General features: G+C 43.0%; 1 protein-coding gene across 1 annotated transcript; it reads left to right on the top strand.

Moving 5' to 3' along the window:
- Positions 1–12,552: 12,552 nt before the first annotated feature.
- LOC147891617 (ABC transporter C family member 14-like) lies at positions 12,553–19,187 on the top strand. The gene is made up of 11 exons (XM_087388085.1): positions 12,553–14,664; positions 14,749–15,069; positions 15,441–15,527; positions 15,614–16,366; positions 16,476–16,640; positions 16,904–17,198; positions 17,325–17,539; positions 17,858–18,163; positions 18,274–18,337; positions 18,432–18,671; positions 18,785–19,187. The coding sequence occupies exons 1-11, from the start codon at positions 12,592–12,594 to the stop codon at positions 18,910–18,912; spliced, it is 4,647 nt and encodes a 1,548-aa protein (XP_087244211.1). The 5' UTR covers positions 12,553–12,591; the 3' UTR covers positions 18,913–19,187.
- Positions 19,188–26,553: the final 7,366 nt, after the last annotated feature.

Raw genomic sequence — 26,553 nt, 5'->3', positions numbered from 1 at the left:
TTGGTACAAGAGTCACTTGTATATATTTCTAAGTTTCTTGTTGATGTGGATAGCTCTCTCCCACAACCATGGAGAGATGATGAAGACCTAACGATGACCTCTATTGTGCCTCAAGGGAAAGGACGCAACAATGTAATAGACAGGGAGTTGCAGAATAGTATCAACCTCTATTGTGTGCTTAATAGTGATGTGATGAAAAGATGGGTGACAAGATACGAGGATGCAAAGGCAAGAAAACAAGAAGAAAGGGCCCTCTTTCGTACACACCACGGATCTCGTGTGCCATACCCCCAGTATCTAAGAGCACTTCCAAAGGATATTCATGTGGATTGGCTACTTGATGAAATGGAGAAAGCAGAGAAAGATGAGGGGATGCATATCACAATGGAAGAATGGGAGTATGCTAGGGGATGCATGAGCAAGGTCGGTATATAGAATGTTATGCATAAGTTAGGAGCTTTCAATAATTTAGATTGCTTATTTAATTGATTTTTTCTTGGTATAGTGTACTATGTTCAATGCTATATGGTGTGAGGGCAAGCATTTTCAAACACAACGGATTGATGATAAGAGAAACACACAAGATTGCGGCGTCATTGCTGGCTTTGAGGGAGCCAATGGAGCCATGGATGATTATTGTGGCATAATCCAAGATATTATTAAGCTTGACTTTTGACGCTTCTTTGTGTATGTTTTGGATGTAAAGTGGTTTAAGGATGTGGTGGACAGAGGACCTAACGCAACAATCAAATGCCATGCAAGCAGCTTTGTAACTATTGACTCCACAAAGTTTTGGCAAAGTAGGAAGGACACACTAGTACTACCGCAACAATGTGAACAGGTACTGTGCACACATACTACCGCAACAATGTGAACAGGTACTGTGCACACATATAAAAATACTCGCTTTTAAATATTTGATGCAAGGAAAATAACATGATTGTATTTGTGTTTGAATTAGGTTGTCTATCAACCAATGGTGGATAATAATAGATGGTGGCATGTCATACCTATTATGCCACGTTCCAAAGTGATGTATAGTACATTTACTAATATGGAGCATATGGAGGATGATCATGGCATGGATGTGATGATGACCATGATACGAGAGAGGAGTATGATCATGAGATAGGAGATACAGATACTGAGGCCATTACCCATGAGGACGAGCCTACCATTGGTGATGTTGATTTCGATGAGCACATGAGTAGCACAAGTAGTAGTGGGTTGAATGTATTTGTAGATCCAAACACTTGTTTGGATTTTGAAGTAGATAGTTTGGCAAGGGTTGATCTCATTGAGGAGGAGATTAAACCATAGCCCATCATTGATATTGGCAAAACTATTTTACATATTGTCTCATTCTCCTCACCTCACTTAATTCTTGTATATGTGGGCTTGCAAAAAAGCATTAATGTTTTTGTTAAAATTATGTGCTTTGATAATCATGGGCAATGTTTGGAAAGCAATGATGTACACCAAAATCTCACTTTCTTTATTCTCTATTTTGCATCTAAATACGCATCTAAATACGCGTCTAATTCCTAGTGTAAACGTGCCAATAGACGTGCTAATACATGTGCAAATAGACGCGTTGATAAACGCAATGTTAGACGGGCCCGTATTTTCTCAGTGTAGACGTGCGTGTTAATACACGTGCAAATAGATGAGCTATTAGATGCGCTATTAAACACACCCGTAATTTCTCTATTCAAGCAACGCCTATAGACATGCCTGCTATTTTGCGCATCTATCAAGCACGTCTATAGTTACTTTGTGTTGTTGTGATTGACACTAGGTCATCCCTTGTATGGATACTTTGAGAGTGTTATCAAGCATTTTCAAAATTAATGGAGCGGTATTCCTCCTCCGAAAATATTTTGGGAAGAAAGTTACTCTTCCTTAGACAAGGGGATAAAACCATCGAATTTTTCAAACCATGATGAAAAAAACAAATGAAGCAGTTAATAAGAAAACTAGCACCAACTGTATGCAGAACAACACAATCAATGCATAATGTGGATTCAATGAGTGATAAGGAAGCAATCTTAAGGGATCAATGACTTAAATTCTTGGGTCGATACATTACGGGTAGAATTGCGAGAATTTATCTTCGCCATTTGGAAGATTGGCAAAGATAACATGGAAGTAAGAGAAAAAGTAAGACATGATCCCATTTGTCAAACTCAATTATATATCGGATTTCTCTATAAGTGGTGCTACTTTATAAGTTTTTCCTATCACTCATAAGAATTAGCATCAAGTTTTATTTTAAAATAGCATGGCAGTGAAAATAACACAATGTTCATAAGCTTCAAAGAATTGTACTAACTCCAATGCTTTACTAACATACATTCATATTGTTAAAGGACTTGATGCCCAAAAAAATTCGCAGTTAAGGCAATAGTGTAAGTTCTCCAAGTTTTAGATAGTTGATTTAGATGAAGCCTATAAAGTTGACAACTTTTTGGTCTATATTGCAAGTACAGATGAGCTGAAGAAGCATGAAGAAAGGATATTAGCTATTACAGAGATCAATTCTGCAAATGTAGCTACATTGAAGGAATTAGGAAGCTCATTTAATGTTAGGGAAGCAACCTCAATACTTGTCATTTGGTAGAGAGGAGATTTCAATCCTTTGGAAGAGGTTATTGAGACAAAGTAATGATGGCCATCCTCAGGTTTGATACAAACTTTTCTTTGGCTAGATACTTTAGTATTTTGATTGAATCTAATGAGCTAATGTTCATTTATTTGTGTGTGCAATAGGGTTATGTCATAGTTTCCTAGATCAGTACAAAATTGTATATATATGCTAGATTCTCTTCTTTCTTCTGTACTTAGCGATAAGACAAAGACCAAAGCCGATGTTTGTGCCTAGTTGCAACCTCTACATTTGGATGGCATGCGAGTCATCTTTATGGCATATAACGAGGTGTAAGTAGCATTACAAAATTATTTGTTACTCTTTCATTGATAAGACTATGTCAAATAATAATTATTCTTAATTAATCATGCAACTCACATTGGAGTTTGGTGGTTTGGGACCTTGAAGACGAAAAATGTTGCTTTGTCATTTCAAATGCAGGATTTCATGGCTCATTGTTAATGTAAGTATTCTCTTTATAAGTTGTCACTTCCATGTTATGTGTTGTTAAAAGTTATGCAATATACACACTCAGTCCTTTTATGTGTTTGATGGGTAGATCGGCACCTAAGTTGGTATCTACTATCAGAGAAATCAAGAAGCACCAAGGTAACTTAGTAGACACAAAAGATTTCAAAAAACGCATAGCAGTGGAGCAAAATGATGGGCACAGTTGTAGGTGAAGAGTGGGTTACAACTGCGTGGTAGTCCACAATGAAATTTTTGAATGAAACTCACATCCCTCAATGGAAGAATATACATAGATCGATCTACATGCATTTATGGCTGAGACCATTCAAGATCTAATTGCTATAATTGAGAAACAACATGTGATTGAAGTAGACAAGATTCGGTCTATACCCAAAGCAACACAGCATATGATTAGATCTCCAAAAGCATCACAGCTTCTAGCAGAGCTAAGAGTTGGAGATACAGTTTACGCCCAAAGCATCCACACCCAAAGCATCACAACTTGTAGAGGAAGAAGAGATTGAGGCCACTCCAAAAGCACCATAGTCTATTAAGGAATTAGAGATTCAATCTAACTCTAATGGATCACATCGTTGACAGGAAGTATCACAAAAGTCTATAGATTCATTGTAAACCATGCACTACAAGTCATAGGCCATTTTTCGACAAAAATACCGATGCTTTTTACATTTTAAAAAAGAAATTTCACAGGTGCAAACATCACTATAAGAGTTGCTAAAAGCGTCGGAAAAGAACCGTCACTATAAAGCATCGCTATATAGCGACGATGACAAACGTCGCTATATAGCGACACTGTTAATCGTCACTATATAGCGACACTGGTAAACGTCGCTATATAGCGATGATTAACAGAACTAAAAAAAAAGGGTTAGTGGGGCTAAACAGGGCTTGCTATGGCCCTGTTTAGCCCCACTAATCCTTTTTTTTTTTGTAATTACAAAACAAAGTTTTTTTATAACAAAATTTCCCTTGCGAAAAGGGTGATACAAAATTGCTCTTGTGAAATGATGAGCAACAAAAGCATATACATGTCGGACATATACAACATTGTTTGTAACAAAATTACCCTTTCGAAAGGGCGATACAAAATTGCTCAAACGAGCGGATATACAAAATGACATACAGGGCAAAGAAAATGCTACTACCACTACTACCACTACTACTCATCCGAATCTGAATCATCCTCGTCTTGTTGGCCTGTTCCTTGGTCCTCGTCAGCTATGTCTTCTCCCTCATCCTCGTCACGTGCGTCTGATCCTTGGCCCTGTTGGTCGCTCACCTCCGATGATGGGACGCCTAAGCTTTGACCCTAAGAGTGAACCATATAAATCGAAAATTAGATTGGAACTTAAAGAATAAAACAATTTAAAAAGTGAGATTACAAGTAGGAGTATACTTATACCATGTGAGCAGCCACCTCAGCCCAATCGACCATCGCTCCCATTGCCTCTTGCTCAATAAACCACGGCTTTGTTCCTATCCAAAATGTGTGTCGCATCTCTGCATCTGTAGGAAGATGACCCATCGCAGCTTTCTGTGGATCCAATTTACGAGAGTTAGAGCTAGCAAAAGTGCATGTAATATATAGTAAAACAAATAGAACAATACATTAAATGAGAAGAAGTAGACTTACCACGATTACCTCGAACCCCAATCGTCCACCTGCACCAAAGTGCGAAGTACCTACGACGTCCAGCCGTCTCTTCACAGCCATCCTCTGACCCTTGAACAATTCAGGATGGTCCCTATTTTGCTTCTTGAAGTACTTCCAATCAGCTTTGTTTGCCTAGCTGGGTTTAGCCAACCTCTTTGTGATGGAAGTATGCAAGGTTGATCTACGATGCTTCAAGACCAAACCCATGCGCTCTCGCATATAATCCTCATTAAACTCCCAATTTGGCAGGTTAGGATATTTTTGTTTTAACTCATCGATGACCGCGTGCTTCTTTTGGCCATCTTGATACCGCCAATCGGTAGCAATGCCGCTCTTGAAGTGATGACTCATCAACCTCCTCATGGTGGCCATCACAGCTTTGCCCTTTCTATCTTCTATTATCTCTCCGACAGCTGTGATTTGATAGGAGAGATCCCTTGATGAGTAAGGAGGACTGATGGTAGCAAAGACAAGGAAAGGAGGAGATTGAGGAGACAAGGAGAAAGAGAAGGAAGAGAAATACAATGTCATAGGTTGCTCCAGAAGATGTTGCCTGCACCAAATACCATGCCCGCATCAAGAGATGAAGTGAAAAACATGCTAACAACAGTGGGTTTAGATTATGATACCATCCATGCTTGCCGTAATGATTGTATTCTCTTTCGTCGTGAGCATGGAGATTTGGCTAGTTGTCCAAAGTGTGGGGAACAACGATATAGAGATGACTTGCAAGGTGAGCGGATACTGGTAAAGGTCTTGAGACACTTTCCCATCATTGCAAGAATACAACACATGTTCTGATGCAAATCCATAGCAGAGTTGATGACATGGCATGCATCTCATCGGTCCACTGATGACACATTGAGGATTCCCACAGATTATGCAGCTTGGAAGCACATAGATAATCAATGGCCGGACTTTGCGAGAGAGCCACGCAACTTACATCTTGGGCTAGCCATGGACGGCGTGAATCCTTTCGGGTTATGCTTGACATCTTGGTCGACATGGCCCATAGTCATGGTGAATTACAATATCCCACCATGGCTAACAATAAAATTTAAGGGACACCTCATGCTTGCACTACTTGTGCCAAGAAAGTACAAGGCAAAAAACATGGACGTGTACATGGCACCTTTGATAGAGGAGTTATAGATATTATGGAGAGGAGTGTAGGTCTTTGATATTTCCAGAGCTCCTAGACTTACCAATGATATTTTGGTCAGGGGTATCTTGATGTGGACCATGCATGACTACCCAGGATATGGAGAGTGCGCAGGTACATGGCTGTGTTTTTACATGTACAATGAGGGATTATGCTTTTTTTACTCTCTTTCGCATGCATGTCTTGTACTAACACATTCATGCACGTGTGCAGGACTTGTTACAAGTGGGTACCATGCTTGTCCTGTTTGTGGACCGGCTCTGAAATCGCTTGCACGCTACTCCAAACATATGAGGAAAAATGTTTATGAAGGTCATGCTCGATACCTTCCGCTCGACCATCTCGCACGTGGAGGTCGGCTTGATCCACTACCATCATATTTGAAGGCAAGTGACTGGATTCAAGATTGGGGAGGGCAAATGGAGAGGAACCTCCTCCTGGTATGAAGAGGCTATCGATCTTTCACGAGCTTCCTTATTGGGGTCAGTTACAAATCAATCATCTCTTGGATCCCATGCATATCTTCAAGAATGTAGGGGCTACTATTTGGGCACACTTGGTTGGTTCCAAGGACTCGAGAGGAGTGTGAGAAGACTTGCGTGCTATGAATAGGATGTCTCGTTTGTGGCCCCAAGTGCATGCTTCAAGAAAAGTTGTCCTCCCGAAAGCAATGTGGATCCTCTCTACGAGGGAGGAGGCAGTGGTCAAGGCAGACATTGCCTCTTTTCAAACACCAATAGGGTACATGCATTGCTTGAAAGGAGCATTTTCAAAGGACAATAAGCTTAGTGGGCTCAAGTCCCATGATTGGCACAAGGTCTTACAGGTATTCTAAGTAGAATTAGTGTACCGATAATCGTGATGCATTAGCGTGATTATTATTATGTTATATTGTTGACATGACTTCATTGTTGCTTTGATAGTTCATCCTCCCAATTACAATAAAAGGGTGCTTACAAGAAGATGTTAGAAATGCTATATTCAAGATCTGTGGTATTGTGAGGTATGCTTACTATCAAATCGCATTGAATGTATTTTCTTCAATTTAAGCTGATTAATCTGTAGACTGATTATGAAAATATCTTACATGGACATGTGAAATAGGTGGATATCTCAAAAAGAGATCTCTATATCGAGCATCGAGAAGGCTAGGGTGGAATCCATCGAATCCGTATGCTTGCTTGAGAAGCACTTTCCCTCGAGCATTATGACAACTCAAGTCCACTTGCTTGTGCACATAGTTGATGAGGTGGCTATAGCAGGTACCGTTCATAGTCGATGGATGTTTTTTCTCGAGTGGTTTATGAAAACTTTATAGGGATTTGTAAGACAAAGAGCAAGACCGGAAGCAAGCATGGTAGAGGGATGGCTTGTGTAAGAGTCATTAGTATATATCAGAGAGTTTCTTGCATCCACGGATCTCGATATGCCGCAAGCTTGGCATAACAAGGATGATGATCGCATCGTTGGCGAGGTTGCCCAAGGAAAAGGAATTGAAAGAAAGATGAGCGAAGAGAAAATGGAGAAATTCAATAAGTTTTGTATCCTCAATATCCCTGAGATGCAGAAGTGGATTGAGAGATATGAAGTGGCCAAAGCAGAAAGAATAAATGCAAGGACGAGATTCAGAGTAATGTACAGGTGATCACAACCATATCCACGGGATCTGGCTCTTCTCCCTACTCACATGTCACTTGATTGGCTACAATTGGCTCTACGTAAAGCCGAACGTGATGGAGAGACAATAAACGAGCGCGAGCGAGAGCTATCATCTGGATGTATGGTGCATGTAAGTTTCTTACCTCTTGACGTAATTAAGTCATTATTTGTAGCAATATATGCTATAAAATAGATGCATCTTCATTGTTTTAATGATGCTCTTTTACAGTACAAAAAGTACAGTGCATTATGGTCATATGGACGACATTTTCGCGTGGAACGCATCGATTCAAAGAGAGTCATGTATGATTGTGGAGTCATGGCTAGCTTCACACAAGATAGCCGAGCAAGTGCTTCAGATACCAATCTTCTCTCCTCATAGTTGGATTATTGTGAAACCATAAGCGACATCTATGAAATTGATTTCAGACGATTTAGTATTTTCATGCTTGATGTAAAATGGTTTAGAACTATTTACAACGGTCCCCATGCAACAGTGAGAAAAGATAGTAGCGGTCTCTTTGCAAAAGACTCCACCAAACATTGGACCGATGAAAGTGATACTTTTGTTCTTCCCGAGCACTGTGAGCAGGTGCATACTAATGATTTAATTAATCAAAGCTTTCGTTTTTAAAGTCCATTGCTACATGTACTTGAGCATAATTTCATATATATAATTGACGACATTTGGCACCCATCTTCAATATAGGTGGTTTTTCATCCGGATCGTTCTGATCCAAGATGGTGGTACGTGATCCAAGTTGCACCATGAAGTAAGAAAATTTTTGAAGATCGAGATGTGGATATGGAGATGCCACTACCAATGCTGGATCCAATTGATGAATCTAGCAAAGAAGATGTAGATCACCATATGAGCCAAGAGGAAGATGCGCGTAATGACATCGCACGGAAGGAAGATGGAGATCACGATATTGAGGAAGAAGACAACAATCATCAAGAATCACCACACTTTATTGAAGAAGATGATCAAATACTTTTAGGTGAACGTACGATGCTAGAGTACGATGATGATATAGGAGATCAACTTGGTATAGAGTTGGAGATAGACTTGTTTGGCGCCTTAGACTTGGCTCAAGATGAAACAATTGATGTAAATGCTCTTAATTGATTTTTCTCATCTCAAACTTGGACATGAATATATGAGCTTCAAAGGCTTAATGTACATGCTCTCATTTTTTTATTCTCTATGAGCTCAAACATGTATGAAAATTTAAAAAAATTTATCATTAGAAAAAACTAACTTTTAAGGCCTATATTTTAAAAAAACCTCTCTGGAAAACATCGCTATAAAATAGTATATCAGTGTCGCTATATAGTGACACTTAAAAGTCGCTATATAGTGACACTTAAAAGTCGCTATATAGCAACACTTAAAAGTCGCTATATAGCAACCTTTATAAAAGTCTCTATATAGCGACTTTTAGCAAAAGTTGCTATATAGCGACGCTTTATGAATCCTGCTTTTCATACCGACGATTAACGCTAAGCGGGCGCTAAACGTCGGTACGTAAATGTCGCAATAGGATCCGTGTGTAGTAGTGATGTAGATGATGTTATTGTAAAGTAGTCCAAGTTTATTGACTCATGATGTTGCCTTTGTTAATTATTTTTAATGTCTGAAAGCTTGAGGGACATGTACTCATGGTGTAAATTTATTCCATGTGTATTATATAACGATATGGATGTCTATTGATGTGGTTCTTTAGAAATATTAAATGTGATGCTGAAAATATAATAATTTGGATTGCTGAGAATGAAGCAAAGTGAGAGGCAAGAAAGAGCATTTAAAAAAAACATTGAAAGCAAAGAACATTCTTCTTTTCTTGCAAGAAAAAACATTAAATGTATCCACGCAAATATACAAAATAAAAATTAAAAACAAGCAAATATAAGAGAATTTTAGTATTAAAAAAGTAAAAATTAATGCAAATCTCCAAGCATCCAAGCAATGTCTACATTGCAATTTGAATTTGCACAAAAAACAAGTAAATATAAGTGAATTTTAGTATAATAAAGTTAAAATTTAAGTGCACTAATAAAGGATTTTGATCAGAGCATGATTTTGAAGTTGTATATATTTGACTCTACCATATTAATATAAACCTGCATTTTTCGACAAAAACAAAAAAAGGATTTGGCTTCCATTGATTGTTGGCGATATGTTGTACTTATTGATCATGTACTAACTTCAATGTCTACTAATGAGTGTAGTGCTTTTCACAAATTCATGCCATGTATCTTGATAAAAGTTTTTTTCAAACTTTATCTTTTTTAGGATCAAATTGTGAGTGCCAAAAAAGTCGGACTTGGGATTTTTCCACTTTTCCTAATATGGTGTTGCACTATGTAGGGTAAGCCACATGAATGAAATTCATCTTGTTAGACTATGTAGTATGGGAGTTAAAACCATGAAAAAACTCATTCTAATTAAGAAGTGGCCATATCTAAAATTGAAGAAAATAGCTTCAAATTTTGGTGACATCTTGACCATAAATCTTTAGGTAAAACTCAATTTGAAAGGACTTATAGGTGTGAGTTCTAATCCATTCAATAATCCCAAGTTTTCTTCCACGCATAAGCTAATATGGTCAATAATAATAAAATCCCCACAATACCTTATCAATGCCTTAAAATAATTCTAATTTAATATGACATAAAAGTGTCTTAGGACTTTTTTCTATCCTTCTACCAAACTAGTGTTAAAAAAGAAACAAATAATTATGAAGTCTATAGACCATGAATTTCGACAAATGCAATGATTCTTTCCTTAAGAATACTTATTTTCATGAAATTCTTGACCTACACGACCAAAACCATCCACGACTAAGTCTTTCTTGAACTTGAAGAAGGACAAATAGAATGTTATTATTGATACTGCCGAGGAGGATGGATCATCCACTTGTGAATCATCGTCGAATCATGGCATTGAGCTTGATCAGGATCAAATTATTGGTGCTGATACAGAAGAGGATGCCCTTTTCAGAGTTTGGAATATCATTGTACTAAAAAGTCTTTGGTGGCCCAACTACACGTCGAAACATGGAAGCCTTATTGACGACTAGGCAGCTTGGAGAAGTGAAAGTCTTTTTGAAGCTATTTTACTTTGGATTTCCACGTATTGTTTTCTCCCCCTTTCTCTCTCTCTCTCTGTTCTTCTTCTTCTTCTTCTTCTTCTTCTTCTTCTCTCTCTCAACTTCCAGTCCAGGGCAGGACTTTGTTCTATTTCTCAGCTTCCACGGCAGGCCTTTTGAATGTATTCAGCTTGTTTGGAATATTATTGCACTAAAAAATCACCCAACTTTGTAATTATGTATTGTGGTTTCTAGATTTATGTAAATATTAACAATCTTCAAAATTGCGATGAAAATTTACACTTAAATTTTGGCCTCATTTTTGCATGTTTTTTTCCTCTACAATGATACTGTGCAATAGTGTTTTTAATTATGATTAAAAAGTAGGAAGTTTTTTATTTTAAATAGGAATATTCCATTTAATTCTCATTTATACAATAGCCCGAAAAGCTAAAAGACTAGTTTTAAAGGTTTGACGTATTAAATTTTTCAAAAGGATAAATCTTGTAGCAAACCTCCATGTGTTGCTTTAAAAAGTCAAAAAACATTTTACTCAAGGCTATGAATTTGAATTCTCTTAAATGGGGATCTTATATGGAATGTGTTCCAATGAAAATGTTTTTCTTTAGCACTGAGACATTCAACAAGATGAATTTTATTCATGTGGCCTGCCAAGAGAGAGAAAAAGAAGAGAGAGAGAGAAGAGAGAGAGAGAGGTGAACCTTGCCCAATGTGAGAGATGGAGAGAAATGGAAGAGGAGAGAGAGGGAATGTTCAATGAATGCAAGTCCAAATTTTAACAAAAACTTGGAAGAGTAGAGAGAGGCGGAATGAATGCACTTCCAAAAAAGCAAACCCAAATTTGAAAGAGATGCTCTAAAGTCAACACACCAACCGATCAAAGAATTTGAAAGAAAAATACATCTGAAAAATGCTAGAAATTATTTTTACTTTTAAAAGTTGTTGAACCTTCACTAAGAGAGCTTTCCCGCGATGCGCTAGAGTACCATATATGCTAGCCTCCAAGCATTCCTGAGAGCCTGCGGTGTCAGAATTCGAGTTTGTGGGAGCGGATTGGATATTGAGGCCAAAATCAGAGCCCAAGCCCCTAAATGCCCGAGTGGAGAGACGAAATTCCCGTCTCCATCGAGGCATCCATATGCCACCATTGAGCATCGATATTCCCGAGGTCCTTCACGGAACAAGTGAAGCGATGGCAAAAAGTGGCAAATATCAAGGGCCTTAGCACATGGATGGGGCTAGCGTGGGTTTAGGATGTGAATATTTTTGTCATCATTACTCCCATCCTACACCAAGTGGTCTAGCCACTTTTTCTCCCATCCTGAACCATGGCCTCTAGACCCTGGCAGCCAGCCAGAATGGGTTCCCCTTTTTTAGGGATTCAAAAACATGGAAGGATGACATGTGTCCTTGTCTCCATAAGGTCCCCACCTCTTAAACACATGAAATGATGCCATGTGTCCTCTTCCTCCTAAACCCATCCTTAGTTCCTTTTTTGTGGGATGGGAATAGGATAGAAATATGCATGGGACCACTTGGGACCAGCTTTTCCCATTTTTTCCCATGTGCTAAGCCCCTAAGGCTACCTAACCTCAGGTCAAAAAGTGTTTCAAGAGATCGAGAAGGTCATTCTAAGTGGGATGATGACAAGGAATGATGACGTGGGAGGTGAAGGCGAAGTTTCCATTATTAGGAGGAACGACAAATAAGTAAGGAGTCTTGGAACAAGAGGAAGCCTCCAAGTATATACACTATATAATTTGTGAGCCCAAAACTTAAAGCCTGGGTAGACCTCAAGAATTTAAGCCTGGGTAGACCTCAAGAATTTCCATATCTTCTCCACTTCGTCTTCCTCGTTCCGGCCATGGTTGCCTCTTCCGAGTTTATGGCTCAGCTCCCCTTCTCTGGCCTCGATTGGCTCCTCTCCCCATCGCCCCAGCTCCTCCTTGCCTCCTCCCTCGACCTCGCTTTCCTTCTCCTCGTTTTGGGTCTTGCCTCCTTCCGTTTCCTGTCCCAGAAACGCCGGCCGCCAGCCTCCTTGGCTGACCACCCCCGCAATGGATTAATCCATGCCGGTTTCTATCGCCGTAGCAGATTGATCCAGTTGAACGCTATCCTCGGCCTTAGCTTACTGGTTTTCCTTTGCCACACCGCCTTGGCTGTTTGGAGAATCGTGCTCGCTGCCACGCAGGGGATTGACTTGCGGGAGGTGCTCTTTTCCACCAGCCAGGCACTCACCTGGATGGTCTTTGCAGCGATTGTAGCACACGAGAAAAATAACAGGAGCGTAAAGCATTCGCCTGTCTTGAGAACCTGGTGGATACTCCATTTTCTCCTCTTGGCCTTGCTATGCTCTACCAGCATTGCCTTACTCGCCCAAGGCGAAGCTCAGGATCTACAGCTTTGGGTTGATAGCTTCGTGAATTTTGCAACATTCCCTGTAGCCTTATACCTTCTTGTTGCAGCAATAATTGGCAAGACAGGCATTGTTCCTTTAACGAACAGCAACGTGGAAGAGCCACTGTTGCCCAAAGTATCGAGGGGTATTGAGGACGATGTATCTGAGAAGTCAGTCACCGGCTTCGACAAGGCCAATTTTTTCAGCAAGGTCACCTTCGCATGGCTGAATCCTTTGCTGACCCGAGGAATGCAGAAACCACTGGTGGCAACGGATGTTCCGCAGCTCGCCCCTAACGATAAAGCGGACAGGGTTTACGCCAAGCTGATGGAAAGCTATAACGCGCAGAAGGAACCCAGATCCTTAAAATGGGCTCTTGTACAATCGTTCTGGCCTCAGTTGCTCTTCACGGGCGTTCTTGCCTTCGTCAAGGTGTTTGCACTGTACGTCGGGCCTTTCTTGATCACGCGGTTTGTGGACTATGTCTCGGGAGATGAAGCGTTTGCTTGGGAGGGTCTTGCATTGGTGGGTGTCCTCTTCGTTGCCAAATGTATCGAGGTAACGTCTTCTCATCATTTCAACTTCTTCAGCAACAAATTGGGCATGGTGATGCGCTCCGCACTCATCACGACTATCTACAGGAAAGGCCTGGTACTTTCTAGCCTCGGCAGACAGACCCACGGCACCGGACCAATCGTCAATTACATGTCCGTGGATGTGCAACAGGTTGCAGACTCCATGCTTCAGATTCACAATCTTTGGGCCGTCCCGCTTCATGCCCTGGTCGCCCTAGCGGTCCTTTTGAACGTCGTGGGCGTTTCCTGCTTCGCAGGTTTGTCCGTCATGCTGATGATCCTGTGTGTGAGCTTCACTCTCGCAAGGGTGCAGAGGAATTGCCAAGGGAAAATCATGTTTTACAAAGATAAGAGGATGGCCTTGACCACAGAGGTCCTGAACAGCATGAAGATCATCAAGCTGCAAGCCTGGGAGGACACTTTCCAGGGGAAAATCGAGCGGGTCCGCGATCTAGAACGATATTGGCTTGCCAAATTTATCTACGTCCTGGCTGTAAACATTTTCATTCTGTGGCTGGTTCCGGTTTCGGTGTCTACAGTGACATTCACGTTTTGCATTCTGGTGGTGGGCAGGGAGCTTACCTCGGGACGAGTCTTTACCACCACCTCCACATTCAGGATTCTGCAGGAGCCTATGCGGTTGTTCCCACAGGCACTCATGTCGGTTTCTCAGGCCCTCAATTCTCTCGATCGACTTCAGCGGTTCTTATGGACTGACGAATTGGACCCAATGGCCGTGGATAGGCGTCCTCCGGATCAGAGGTTTCCCTCTGACGCAAATCTGGTCATCGAAGTGGACAAGGGTTTCTTTAATTGGGATCAGGAGAGCGAAAGGCCAACCCTCCGAAATATCAATTTGAATGTTCCTCGGGGTAGTCTGATTTGTGTAGTTGGGCAAGTTGGGTCTGGGAAATCGACATTATTGGCAGCAATGCTCGGAGAAGTGCCCAAGTTATCTGGAACGGTGAGTACGCCAGGCTTGATTGGTGCACTTCGTCTTGAATTATATGTTTATGGCTGCTAGTGCTAATGCTGCCAAATTCCACAGGTTAGATTGAGTGGGAGCACTGCATATGTAGCCCAGTCGTCCTGGATCCAAAATGCCACAATTGAAGAAAATATCAGATTTGGGAAGCCCATGGATCCTGAGCGGTACCAGGAAACGCTCAGGGTTTGTTCATTGACCCAAGACCTGGCTCAGATGGAGTATGGGGACCAAACAGAGATAGGGGAAAGGGGTATAAATCTGAGTGGAGGACAGAAGCAGCGGATACAGCTAGCGAGGGCCGTGTATCAAGATTGTGACGTATACTTGTTGGACGATGTCTTCAGTGCTGTGGATGCACACACAGGGAGCGCCCTCTTTCAGGTACGATCGTCCTGGTAACTGAAATTTTGGGTTGATAAGATGATGGATACCGCATAGGGGCCTGCCAGCGTTGCGACGCATCGATTGTACGCCTTTGTATTCAAGTACAGAGACTGCCAGAGTTGTAATTTGGTTTGGCATCGATTGTATGACAAGTAGGTGTTGTAATTTGGTCTGCATCGATTGTATGCCAATTGTATTGGCGGGATGGCAGCATTGGCAGGAATGCATGCCAAATCAGTGTTCTTGCCGCCTGAGAGGTGTACCTTACGCTGGCGTGAAATGATCACGGTAGGGATGAACACCCAAGCAGCCCGTCAGTGTAAACTTCTCGCTTGGTATTGACTGTCTTGTCGGGGCATGGCTGGCAGGAATGTATCAAGGGCGTGTTGTCGGGGAAGACGGTGGTGCTGGTAACGCATCAAGTAGATTTTCTACATGCAGCGGATCAAATCTGGGTAAGCGAAGTAAATACCAGAGAAGCTACGGAGAGAGGATGAAGAAAATTGAGGTCTAGTGAGTGATGGATGTGGCATGTGTGCAGGTGATGCGATACGGGGAGGTGGTACAGGCGGGGAGGTACGACGAGCTATTGGAGGCGGGGCTAGATTTCGGGGATATAGTGGGGGCACACAGGGAGGCGATGGAGGGCGTGGGGGGGACCGTCTGCGAGGAGGAGTCGACGGAGGAGGGAGCGGAGAGCGAGCAGGTGCTGGTGGATGTGCAGGAGATGGCGAGGTCGCCGGCCACCTTCTCAGGAGACAAGAGTTTGGAAAGGCAACTGAGCAAGAAGCAGCAGCAGCAACAACCAGAGCTTTCGCTTGTTCGAAGAGCAAGCAGCTCGCAGAGACTCCCCAGAAAGAGCAGCAGCAGTACTAGCTCCTCCGCCATAGCCAAGCTCCACGCCTCCTCCAAGCTCATCGAAGATGAAGAACGCGCCACTGGCCAGATCGGCTGGCGCGTCTACCTCCTCTACCTCACCAAAACCTTCCGTGGCGTCCATGTCCTCGCCATCATCGTCTTCCAAACTTGCTGGCAGAGCTTGCAGATCACCAGCGACTACTACCTCTCCAATGCCACCTCCGTTGGTATCGACCAAATCGGCTATGGCGTCTTCCTCAGCACTTACTCTTGCCTCGCCTTCGGTAGTAGCTTCTTCGTCCTCCTCCGTGCGCTCACCGTCGCCTTCGCTGGCCTCCGCACCGCCCAGTCCTTCTACATCACCCTCCTCCATGCCATCTTCCGCGCCCCCATGTCCTTCTTCGACACCACCCCCACCGGCCGCATCCTCAGCAGGGTATGTTTGCTACCTCTCCCTGTTGCGCCGTCCTTGCTATCCTGATTGCACTCCACCTTACCTTACCTTATCTATGTCGCCATCACATGGACGATGTTTCTGGTCGCAGTTTGCCACGGATCAATCCAACGTCGACGTGTTGATCCCTCTGTTCATGGGGATCACCCTAGCTCTCATTTTTGCAACTATCGGTGTTCTCGTCGTCGTCGTTCAGGTCACTTGGTATATGCTTTTCATCATCCTTCCGCTCGCCTGGGTCTACATCCGCTATCAGGTCCTTCCAAGTTCCTATCTTATATTCAGTGTGTGTGCATTTCTCTTTCCTCAATCCAGCAAATACACGGCAATTTGTGGTTGATTAAAGTCAGCTGATTCACGCTGACACAATGCTGTCTTAACACTAGCTCGATTGAACTTTGAAGCTTCTGGATTGTGGAATTGTGCTGGTTTTTACACCTCTGTCGCATGATTCTTTGTTGCTCGATGTTTACGTCAACTTTCTATTCTGGGCATCTGATTTCTGCACGATCGTCCCAGCGTTACTACTTGGCGACTTCTCGGGAGTTGACGCGCATCGACAACATCACCAAAGCACCCATCATCCACCACTTCTCCGAGACGGTGGCAGGGATGCTCACGATCCGCGCCTTCCACGAGCAGGAGAGATTCAAGCGGGAGAGTCTGGACCGCATAAACTACAATCTGCGGATGGATTTCCACAACAACGCATCCAACGAGTGGCTGGGCTTCAGGCTGGAGCTTATCGGAACGGCGGTGTTGTGCACGTCTGCGCTGTTCATGGTGACGATAGGCAAGGAGGCGATGCCATCGAGTAAGCTACAAGATCCGAGATAAAACGTCAAAATTTGTGCACGGAAATGAATTGATAAATTTGTTGTGCTTGCGGAACAGATCTGGTTGAAATGAATTTGATAAATTTGTTGTGCTTGTGGAACAGATCTGGTGGGTTTGTCAATGTCGTATGGGCTCGCCTTGAACAGCGTTCTATACGCACTTGTGTTTATCGGCTGCCAATTGGAGAACAAGATGGTATCTGTCGAGAGAATCAATCAATATTCCCAGATTCCCAGAGAAGCCCCAGGCATTGTCGAGAACTCCCGCCCTCCTCCGGAATGGCCACCGAGTGGCTCCATTACCTTCCGGAATGCCGAGGTATTCTCCCTACTTTCCATATCCGAGAAAAAAAAACCTTCCTTCTCGTGAACATAACTTCATTTACAGAGGAGTGATAGCTCAAGCACTTGGGCATTCTTCCACCTGACTTGGTTGCGGTATTCGAATCCCTCGAGATGGTTCGTTATTGCCTAATAGTGTAGGCCGTGGATCTGTGGGTGGGTCGATGTGGGTTGTGTGTGGGTGTGTTCTATGGCGGGGGCTAGAGGGAAGAACATAATGTCATTTCTTGCTTGTCGCTTGCTTTCTTCATTCCTTATCCTAACCCTGTTAATGTTGCCTTGCATTCTTCATCAGCTCCGCTATCGGCATGACACGCCCCTCGTTCTCAAGGGCATCTCCATCAAGATCCTCGGAGGTGAGAAGGTGGGTGTGGTCGGTCGCACTGGCAGTGGGAAGTCCACACTCATCCTCGCCCTCTTTCGGCTCGTGGAGCTTGCCGGTGGCCATGTGGACATCGATGGCCTTGACATCTCTGAGATCGGACTCAAGGACCTCCGTTCTAAGTTTGGAATCATTCCGCAAGATCCTACACTCTTCGAGGGTACTGTGCGCAGCAACATGGATCCGTTAGGTGTCCACTCCGACATCGATATTTGGCAGGTGGCATCGCATATATTAGCTTGAATGAATGTGTTTGGCTATGTCTCACATGTTTCTTGTTTTTGTTTTGGTTCCAAATCTGTAACAAAACCTTGTGATGTTGCGAGCAGAGCTTGGAGAAATGCCAATTGGCTGATATTGTTGAAGAGAAAGGTGGTCAACTAGACTCTCCAGGTGACAACTGCAAAAACTTGCAACTTACATTTGTATAATAGTGTTGAAATTTGAATGCCTCTTAATTTAATGTGTTACTTCAATCTAAATGCAGTGCTAGACAGTGGTGAGAATTGGAGCATGGGACAACGCCAACTCTTTTGCCTAGGCCGTGCTCTTCTTAATCATAATAGGATTCTGATGTTGGATGAGGCAACGGCATCTGTGGACTCACAAACAGATGCCATCATGCAACGTACTATCAGAACAGAGTTTGCTGATGCGACTGTGATTAGCATTGCTCATCGTATCGCCACAGTGATGGACAGTGACAAGGTCTTGGTCTTGGATGCAGGTAAGAATAGGATTGCAAATTCTTTAATATGGCAATAATTCTTTACGATACAAATGCATATGCATGCTTATTTCAATCAATTTATCCTCATGTTTTGGCGATTTCTTGTCTAGGCTATGTGAGGGAGTTTGATACACCTGCGAACTTACTAGAAGATCCCTCATCATTCTTTGCAGCTCTGGTGAGAGAATCTCGAGCACGTTCCAAGAGCTTCCAAAAAATCCAAGAATTAGATATATAAGTTCATTCTTACGAATATGCTTCCAGAACTCCTCAAAAGAGTAGACTAGGACCTTGTCAAAAGAGCGCATTAGAATTCCAACTTGCAACCCCTTTGAAGATGGCGGCATTCCTTTCTCCATTGTCTTCAAATAAGCATCTTTCCTCTTCCCTTATGGCATCTTTCATCTCATGCGTTGTAATTTAATACGAAGGTGTGATTTTCTCACACATGAGCTTCAACTTGTTAGAGTTCTACCTAACATCAAAGATTCTCCATTGGTGACATTTACCCTAGATCTCTCATCAAATTGCTACAACAAGAAAAGGGATTCGTACCTCATTTTTAAGGTCTCACAATTTGTCTTCTTTCTCAAGTCAATTGTGTTTATAAGAATCTTGCCAAAGGCGGGAAGAGAAATACTAGTATCCAAAATTCTCAAATTTGTAATAGTTGCACTATAACTTTTTTATCTCTGCAATATAGGTTTAGGGTTTAGTTAGATGGCCCTCCCACATTAATAGATCTTTAGTTACTTCTTGGCATAGCAACTTATATTATAAGGGTTGTCACCCTTGAGAAAAGACCAAATTATCCACCAAAAAACTATTGGCATAGAGTCTATTGAGAAATAATACTAAAAAAGAAAGCAAGAGTGGACAAATTGCGCATGGGCACTTTTGGACGCAAAGGGGAGAGCAAATAATTTTTAAAGTAAGCTTGGCAATTTTAGCCTGAATAGGGAATGATGATCTCTATATAAGGCACTTTGAAATGCTTGCCTAAATTAATATTTTCCAAAATTTACACATGGAAATTCACAAACAATTCTCCACAATAGCACTTTCTCTTTTTTTTAATGTGGATTGACACAACAACACAAAGCAACTATAGACGCGCTTGGTAGACGCGCAAAATTGCGGGCGCGTCTATAGGCGTTGCTCTAGTAGAGAAATTACGGGCGCGTCTATAGGCGCGGCTAAACGCTCGTTTATTTGCGCGTAAATCACTGCGTCTATTTGCGCGTTTGACCTGAGAAAATACGGACCCGTCTAAAATCCCGTTTATTAGCGCGTCTATTTGCGCGTGTATTTGCACGTTTACACTGAGACTCAGACGCGCATTTAGACGCGTAAATAGACGCGCTCCAGAGAATACAGAAAGTGAGATTTTGGTGTACATCATTGCTTTCCAAACATTGTCCATGATTACCAAAGCACATAATTTTTTGCAAGCCCACATATACAATAATTAAGTGAAATGAGGAGAATGAGACAATATGTAAAATAGTTTTGCCAATATGAATTGTGGGGCTACGGTTCAATCTCATCCTCAATGAGATCAACCCTTGCCAAACTATCTACTTCAAAATCCAAACAAGTGTTTAGATCTACAAATACATTCAACCCACTACTACTTGTGCCACTCATGTGCTCATCGAAATCAACATCTCCAATGGTAGGCTCGTCCTCACGGGTAATGTCGGCCTCAATATCTATATCTCCTATCTCATGATCATCCTCCTCTCTTGTATCACGGTCATCATCACGTCCATGGCCATGATCATCCTCCATACACTCCATATTAGTAAATGTACTATACATCACTTTGGAATGTGGCATAATAGGTATGACATGCCACCATCTATTATTATCCACCATTGGTTGATAGACAACCTAATTCAAACACAAATACAATCATGTTACTTTTCTTGCATCAAATATTTAAAAGCGAGTATTTTTATGTGTGTGCACAGTACCTGTTCACATTGTTGCGGTAGTACTAGTGTGTCATTCCTACTTTGCCAAAACTTTGTGGAGTCAATAGTTACAAAGCCACTTGCATGGCGTTTGATTGTTGCATTAGGGCCTCTTTCCACCACGTCCTTAAACCACTTTACATCCAAAACATACACAAAGAAGCGTCGAAAGTCAAGCATAATGATATCTTGGATTATGCCACAATAATCATCCATGGCTCCATTGGCTCCCTCAAAGCTAGCAATGACGCCGCAATCTTGTGTGTTTCTCTTATCATCAATCCGTTATGTTCGAAAATGCTTGCCCTCACACCATATAGCATTGAACATAGTGCACTACACCAAGAAAAAATCAATTAAATAAGCAATCTAAATTATAAAAAGCTCCTAACTTATAAATAACATTCTATATACCGACCTTGCTCATGCATCCCCTAGCATACTCCCATTCTTCCATTGTGATATGCATCCCCTCGTCTTTCTCTGCTTTCTCCATTTCATCAAGTAGCCAATCCACATGAATATCCTTTGGAAGTGCTCTTAGATACTGAGGGTATGGCACACGAGATCCGTGGTGTGTACGAAAGAGGGCCCTTTCTTCTTGTCTTCTTGCCTTTGCATCCTCGTATCTTGTCACCCATCTTTTCATCACATCACTATTAAGCACGCAAAAGAGGTTGATACTATTACGCAACTCCGTGTCTATTACTTTGTTGCGTCCTTTTCCTTGAGGCACAATAGAGGTCATCCTTAGGTCTTCATCATCTCTCCATAGTCGTGGGAGAGAGCTATCCACATCAACAAGAAACTCAGAAATATATACAAGTGACTCTTGTACCAACCAACCCTCGGCCATGCTACCTTCGGGTCTTGCATTTTGTCTGACGAAGCCCTTCAACGTCTTCATGAAGCGCTCGAGGAAGAACAACCATCGTGCATGTATAGTACCGCATATAGCAATCTCATCCACCAAATGTACTATGAGATGTAGTTGGCTTGTGAGAATAGAACGTGGAAATGTCTCCTCCACTAAACAAACCGCCTCCACTGACATAACTCGAGCATTCTCAAGCGTGGTGGGATCTATTTCCTTTGAGCTCACATACCTCACAAGCTCGCCCATCTTGTAAATACAATCTTTCACGTCCTTTGATGCACTACGTGAAATGCTAGTAGGTAGTATGAACTGAACCCGCGAGGAGGTGGTTGATTAGTTGCTTATAGCTATTCACTCACAAATTTGAAAGGAAAAAGATATTATGCATATAAAATACTTACTTGGAGCATCTTGTGCCAATCATGAGATTTCAAGCCATATAATTGCTCTACACCTCTTTTCTTGCTCTTTGTAAAGGCTCCCTTCAAACACCTCATGCATCCAGTGGGAGTACGAATTGTAGTAATAGCGCGCTTCACCGTCGCCATCTCTAGCTTTGATAACATCCACGGTGCACGAGGTAAAAAAACACGCCCATTTGGTCTCTCTTGAGGCCAAGCTTCACGCATCCTCCCTGTGGTACGTAGATCCTCCCTTATGCCTGCCGAATCTCGTGTCCCATTCAAATGCTCCCAAATGGTAGATGCCACATTCTTGAAGATATGCATGGGATCGAGCAGGTGATTGATCTTGAGATGGGACCAATATGGTAAACGATAAAAGATGGAGTATCTAAACAAAATAAAGTGTTAGCGTGCAATCTTTACTTTCAACCAATATAGCCAATCTTTACTTCCAGCCAATAGTTACAAATCCTTACCGGCTCATGCCAAGTGGTGGAGGAGTCGTGGAGCCATCCCAAATTCTCATCCAATCTCCCGCGGTGAGTGATTGTGGGAGGACTTCATTCCAAGGGGCAACATATCTAGGATGATCAGGTGGGAGAAATCGATGGTGATTCTCATAGATGACCTTATTCAATGCGTCTGCCCGTGAGGCAACTAGCGAAGGACCACAAACAGGACATGCATGGTAACCCGATGTAGTGAGACCTGAAACAATAGATGCAATTAAGAGTGGAAGGTGGGTTTAGGGTGCCACGTCCTTTGCCTATTCATAATTAAAAAATGCAATGCTTACCTGAACACTCGCCATAGCCTGGGAAGTCATGCATCGTCCACATCAATACTGCTTTGCAATTGAAGTCTCGTGACGAGGGAGGCCTGCTCACATCATGCACCTCGATACCTCTCCAAAGTATCTCTAGCTCATCAATCAAAGGCTCCAAATAAACATCAGGGTTTTTGACTTTATGTTTCCTTGGAATTAGAAGGGACAGCATGACATGTCCTTTCTTAATAGCCATAGAGGGTGGAAGATTGTAATTCACCAATACCACTGGCCATACACTGTAAGACGTGCTTTTGAGACCAAATGGGTTCACACCGTCCATACCCAATCCAAGTCTCAAGCTCCTAGGTTCTTCCTTGAAGCTTGGCCATGTGTCTTCAATATGCTTCCACGCAGGAGAGTCCGCGGGAGTTCTCCACTTGCCATCGGTTGATCGATGGGAGGAATGCCATGACATGAGCTCTGCAATAGATTTGCACTTGAACATATGTTGGATGCGAGGGATTATGGGAAAATGTCGCAATACCTTATGAGGCACGTCCAAGGTTTTGAGATCTGCTCTATATCTTGCCTCTCCACAAGTAGGACACTCTCTTGCATCCTTATGTAGTCCACGAAACAAAACGCAATCGTTGACACATGCATGGATGCGCTTGTAATCTAATCCTCCAAGAGAGGTCACATGTTGCCTTGCCATATCTCTTGAGGTCGGTAATTTATTCTCCCTTGGAAGCATTTTACACAATAACCTGCACGTGAAGACCATAAATGAGAAAAAGCATTCGAGTAATTGACCCACGCGCATAATTCACCATGTTTGCAAAATCGACTTTAAAGCTTACTTGAGTAATGCATTCAAACTTGCATTGCTCCATCCATAGATGGTTTGCAAGTTTAGTAACTCAAGGGAGGCACGTAGAACAGAGAATGTGCACCCCTCAAACAGTGGAGTCGATGCTGCGGTAAAAAGATCATCCTGCTCCATGCTATTATCCCTCCCTTGATGGACATATAAATCCCGCACCATATCATCAAACACCTCCTCCTCCACGGCTTCATGAGGTAATGGCGGAGGGCTACTATCACCATCACTCCATGCATCCGTAACGGTCCCTCCTGAAGATCCCACCTCATATCGCCGACGCTTCGCCTCCTCACGACGGGCATAGGGTAACATGTGCGGGTGTGGCACTGCATCCTGTATCAAATTAAAACGGGATCATAACTCAAACATATGAACACCCATAGGTATCTCAATCAACCTTAACTTACAAACCCTTACCCTGTTTACGGTCACATCCCATTCTCCATACTTTGAGATATGATTGAGCGTAATCCTGCGTGCACGATACATGTTTCCTCGACATCGATCACATAGACATTTGATTTTTTGCTCCAACCACATTTCGCGATGGTGGATATGGAGGGATTCATCCTCACTGGAGCTACTTGTTGAAGATGGAGACATCCTACAAACAAACAACCCACCAAATTTGCTCTTCTTCAAATGCTTAATTTAAACTCTGTGTTGCGTCTATCACCGCGTCTATAGTCGCGTCTAACATTGCGTCTAACGGCGCGTCTACACTGTGTATTTAGACGCGCTAATAGACGCGACTAATGACGCGACTATAGACGTGCTAATAGACGCGACTATAGACGCGGCTTTTAAACCTGCTTTTCGGCGCGCCGCTCGCTTTGCTTTTCTTTTCATTACTTAAACTTCGCGAGCGGCTTCCTTCCTTCTTTATTAGCAGTTTCATAGATTCGAAGATTAAGAGAGAGCCTCCCATACACAGTTCCAAGCTTTCACTCAAGAGAAAGGGACCGTACCTACACTTGCTTCCAAGCCTAAAGAAGAGGAGGAGTACGAACAAGGAGAAGAAACAAGTTTGGAAAAGAAAGATCCTTCCATACCTTTTTCCAAGTAAGTTCTTTTGAAGTTGTTCTTGCTTGCTCTTTCCAGTTTTGTACTTTCTCGCATCCACGAAACGCAGGATCTAGGTATGAGCGACACGTTCTTTTGTCGGGCGCAATGTCCTTTTCGACTTTTTAGTATTCTCGCCTGTCGAAGCGCGTCTATAGGTGCGTCTGAGGGTGCGTCTAAACGCGCATCTACAGGCGCGTCTATCCGCACGTCTGGCTTGTTACAGGCACACACAGATGCGTCTGTAGATGCTCACACAGACGCCCTGTTAAACGGACTTTTAAACGCACTATTAGACGCGCTTTTAAACGCACTGTTAGACGGATTGTTAGATGGACTGTTAGACGGGCTGTTAGACGCGCTTTTAAACGCATTGTTAGACGGACTATTAGATGCGCTTTTACTTGAATTGTTAAACACTGTGTTAGACGCGTCTATAGACGCGCAGATCAGACGGGTCTATGGATGCGCTCTGGCAGAGCCTCTTTTTTTTTCCCCTTTCTTCTCAGCTCCCAAAGTAATAGATTTGTTTCCTATTTTCCAATTCAACATGTGGCCAGGAAGTGCTTCTAGCTCACCTGATCCGCGGGAATCGATTTGGAAGGATTTATATAATCTTTTAGGGCATCCTCCTAGTCCTGCGGAGTTATACGGGTATATGACAAGTACCCTTAACACTCCCCAGGAGTCGACACTACAGACTCCGAGCCACCCCACACCGCCTGAGATCACCCCAGCGGAGTCCGCACAGCCGTCTTATGCCCCTTCCCCCGTACCGTCTTATGCCCCTTCCCCCATGCCGTCTTATGTCCCTTCTGCCATCCCGTCTTATGCCCCTTCCCCCATGCCGTCAGGAGGTCCTTCTGTCTCGGCGAGCCGTCGACGTACTCCCCAGCCGTCGAGACTCGGTTCTTCAGCTACGAGTGGTCAGCGTAGTCCCGTGCAGTCCCCAGCTACGAGTGGCCAGCGTACGAGCTCGACACGACAGGGTAGCAGGCGTAGTAGCAGGGAGAGCGGTGGCGGATGCATGGCACAGTGCTTTGGGCCATGTGGCGGTGAGGAGGAGGATGATTCAGATGATTTAGACGTGCCTCTGGGTGATGGTACGATTTATTATGACATCACTCAAACAGGAGGCATCTTGATGGATGCGCGGGGGAAGGACATCATGGCCTTCATGCGCTCTGTAATTGCTAACAATTACAGAGATTGCTTTATCCACTATAAAGACCACCCAAAGAGGTTGGCTGATGAGACCCTCGCTACTGTTCGCTCTAGGTATCCTAACCCCCCCAATCGCCAGTTCACAGATAAATGGGCCAAGTCAAAGATTGTTACCATACTTGGCAATAAAAGATCTTCGCTTAAGAGGCAGGCACTAGCGGAGCTTGCCAGGCTTGAGGCAGGTCAACCTCCAAGGGGTCCGCCCCACACCGCTCACAAGCGTGAGTGGAAAAAGGCAATGAAGTCAGCGAGGGAGGAGCCCAGTCTGCAGCACGTGGAGGCACGGAGGATCCAGATGGAGGAATATGGAAGCGCGCATTTTGGAGCAGGGGGTGTTGAATCATGGGAGGCCCAATTTGTAAGTATCGATCTCAAATTATATTGCTTATGTAGTTTATTAGGAGGTTGGTTGTTTCTTTGTACTAATCCCTCCACAAAGTGTATCGCGGTCATGCAGCTTGAGATCGTGGGCAGATACCCTACTCCAGTGGAGACAGCCTACCACCGCCACCATCGCAGAGGAGATACATGGAGGCACTTCTATGATGACGGGTTGATTACTGAGGAGCAGTATACCCGAGCTACTGGACAGGCCCCCAGGTATTTGAAAGTAATTAAATAATGCCAAAATTATAAGTAAAGATTTGATTTTTCATACATTGATATATGTTGTCCCTTGTTTAC

This window comes from Dipteris shenzhenensis, chromosome 17 (assembly GCF_047967505.1).
Source record: "Dipteris shenzhenensis isolate YYH24624 ecotype China chromosome 17, Dip_SZ_1.0, whole genome shotgun sequence".
In the NCBI taxonomy this organism is placed as follows: Eukaryota; Viridiplantae; Streptophyta; class Polypodiopsida; order Gleicheniales; family Dipteridaceae; genus Dipteris; species Dipteris shenzhenensis.
The sequence above is the reverse complement of the archived record's forward strand: the minus strand, read 5'-3'. Positions and strand labels throughout refer to the sequence as shown.

Bases quoted from the DNA above. Each gene is read 5' to 3' on its own strand.
- LOC147891617 (XM_087388085.1), top strand. From the start codon at position 12,592: ATGGTTGCCTCTTCCGAGTTTATGGCTCAGCTCCCCTTCTCTGGCCTC. The intron at 17,540-17,857 runs GTATTCTCCCTA...ATTCTTCATCAG, and splicing joins TTACCTTCCGGAATGCCGAG to CTCCGCTATCGGCATGACAC. The intron at 18,672-18,784 runs GTAAGAATAGGA...TTTCTTGTCTAG, and splicing joins GGTCTTGGTCTTGGATGCAG to GCTATGTGAGGGAGTTTGAT.